The sequence below is a fragment of the Pygoscelis adeliae genome, unplaced genomic scaffold (genome assembly GCF_000699105.1).
Source record: "Pygoscelis adeliae isolate BGI_AS28 unplaced genomic scaffold, ASM69910v1 Scaffold591, whole genome shotgun sequence".
In the NCBI taxonomy this organism is placed as follows: Eukaryota; Metazoa; Chordata; class Aves; order Sphenisciformes; family Spheniscidae; genus Pygoscelis; species Pygoscelis adeliae.
In genome coordinates, this window is record NW_008824069.1 from 128387 (window position 1) to 130698 (window position 2312).

General features: G+C 60.3%; 1 protein-coding gene across 4 annotated transcripts in view; it reads left to right on the forward strand.

The window, feature by feature from the left end:
• Positions 1 to 2234, forward strand: part of STAC3 (SH3 and cysteine rich domain 3) — a 4998-nt gene extending 2764 nt beyond the window's left edge. For all 4 annotated transcript variants that reach the window (XM_009334158.1, XM_009334159.1, XM_009334160.1 and 1 more), the window contains exons 8-12: positions 227 to 276; positions 421 to 524; positions 1058 to 1109; positions 1336 to 1473; positions 1757 to 2234. In XM_009334158.1, the coding sequence (XP_009332433.1) occupies positions 227 to 276; positions 421 to 524; positions 1058 to 1109; positions 1336 to 1473; positions 1757 to 1855 (443 nt within the window). In that variant the 3' untranslated portion in view covers positions 1856 to 2234. The remainder of the gene's footprint in view (positions 1 to 226; positions 277 to 420; positions 525 to 1057; positions 1110 to 1335; positions 1474 to 1756) is intronic.
• Positions 2235 to 2312: the final 78 nt, after the last annotated feature.

The following is a 2312-nucleotide window of genomic DNA, read 5'->3' on the forward strand; positions in this document are numbered from 1 at the left end:
CACGAGCATGGGGCAGGGAGGGAGCCTGAAGCGGAGACTGTACTTGGGGGGCCTACCGTGGTGGGTTTTCACCTGCAGAAAGGGGGTCTTCAGTTCAGGTCTCCACCCTGGGGCATTCTCTGCTTCCCCTCGTTGACCTGGGCACAGGAGATCCTTGGGAGGAGGCTGGTCCCGGGTCAGGGAGGCAGCACCAGGAGAGATATAACCCCCCTCCTCCCATTTCTAGGCACCTCTGAAGGGGACAAGAAGACTGAGAAGAGCCCAATAGATGACAAGGTAGCCATCATCCTCACCCTCAGCCCCAAAGGTCCCTGGCCTTGGAGCAGCGTGGGCAGAGGCTGCAGGGATCTCCCTGCTGGGCTCCCCAGGGCTGTCCTCAGCCTCTCTGGGCCCCCAAACCCCTCTATCCTCCTCCCCCAGAACAAGAAGCCACAGCCAGGGATTCGTGGTGGCTATCTGCAGTCTCACTATTTTGTGGCACTTTATCGCTTCAAAGCCCTGGAGAAAGATGACCTGGATTTCCCGTAAGTTCCCAGCCATGTAGTGGGCACAGGGATGACAAGAGAAAGGATGTGGGTGTCCAGTGAGGAGGGGGAGAAATCTTCAACAATGAGGCTCTCACGGCCAGGAGAGGTCTGTGAATGAATGAATGAGGGCAGAAATTAGAGCCATGCTGGCTGTGGTTTGGGTTTTGTGGCTTTTCTGCCTGCCCCAATGAGCTATACATTGAGTGGGGGCCCTGGCTCTTGCTGAGCCAGCTCTCCCACCTCCCATGCTTTGGGCACAAGCCTCATTTCCAAGGCTGCTGGTGTTTGTCTTGATGTGGTTTCACTGATTTCTTGCACCCCAGACTTGAGGCTGAACTGCTCACATACAGGACCTACAGGACCTGTCTGTCCCTGAGCCCGTGGGCTGTGTGCGTTCTTCGACCTCCCCTGACACAGGGCTCTAGGAGCTGGTGCTGTGGGAAGAGCAATTTTCCTTGCCAACCTCAGGGTCTCCCATGGCGGGGGGTCCCTGCCCCCCCCTCTCACTTAGCCCTTCCTTCCCTTCACAGGCCAGGGGAGAAGATCACGGTGGTCGATGACTCCAATGAGGAGTGGTGGCGGGTAAGGCTGGTGTCCTACAAGCACAGAGGGGAAAGATGCAGAGCTTAAAGCAAAGAGAGAGGTCAGCTGGGAGTGCAAATTGCACTCTAAGGGGGACACAGCCCCCTAAATCTGCTGTGTCCTCATGCCAACCCACAACCTGCAGGCTGTTTGTCATGGGGGAATCTGGGCATCATACAGATTGGCTTCAACCCCCACCTTGCACCCATCCACTGACTTCTTTCAGGGGAAGATTGGTGAAAAAATTGGCTACTTCCCTCCAAACTTCATCATCCGGGTGCGGGCAGGTGAACGGGTGCACAAGGTGACGCGCTCCTTCGTGGGCAACCGGGAGATCGGGCAGATCACACTCAAGAAAGATCAGGTGAGACGGGACCACGTGGCCGCAGCCCATGGTCCTCCAGCCCCCACCTGTATTTCTGCCCCAGCCTCCCTCCAGGCTCCCACCCATCACGGCTGCCCTGGTGCCCTGCTGCACCCCATAGCTGCTCTCTGCCCTGGCCTGCATTACTGTCCTCACACTGCTCTGCTCCCCCAGCCCCTTGGACTAGACCTGCTCTGCCCAGCCCCTCCCCCTGCCTGGGGATTGCCACCTTCCCCCTGCTCTGTGAGGCCGGGAGTCTCACCAGCACCCTTCTCGCCCCCAGATCGTGGTGCAGAAGGGTGAGGAGGTGAATGGTTACGTGAAAGTCTACACTGGCCGCAAAGTGGGGCTCTTCCCCGTGGACTTCCTGCAGGAGATCTGAGCGGGGCAGCGTCCCAGGGCCCCCCAGCCGGGGGGACGGGTGGACCCTGGCTGCAGAGAGCTGCCAGAGCTGGGCAGGGATGGGGACAGGGATGGCAGGCACCCCCATCCCTGATGCCTGCAGCAATGGGGTCTCTGGCAGGGATCGTCTCCACCAGGACCGGAGCAGGCCGGGGGTGTGGGAGGTGCCTCTTGGGCTGTTTCCCCTGTGGAGTTTTTGGTGCCTTCAAAGACACTGGGTGCAAGGAGGGGGCACTCCCAGACTCACTTTGGAGGCCACCCAGCCCCCCTTGCCTGAGGTGGGGGGGGTCACTGCAGTCCTGTCCCACTGCTCCGGGCTGTGTAATCCTGTGTTTTGGCAATACATGTCTGCTCCCCAACCCTGAGCTCTCCCTGCTTTGGATTTCCTGGGGGGGGGGGGGGGGCCCCGGGGGGCGCGGGGGCACCCCCGGCGGGCG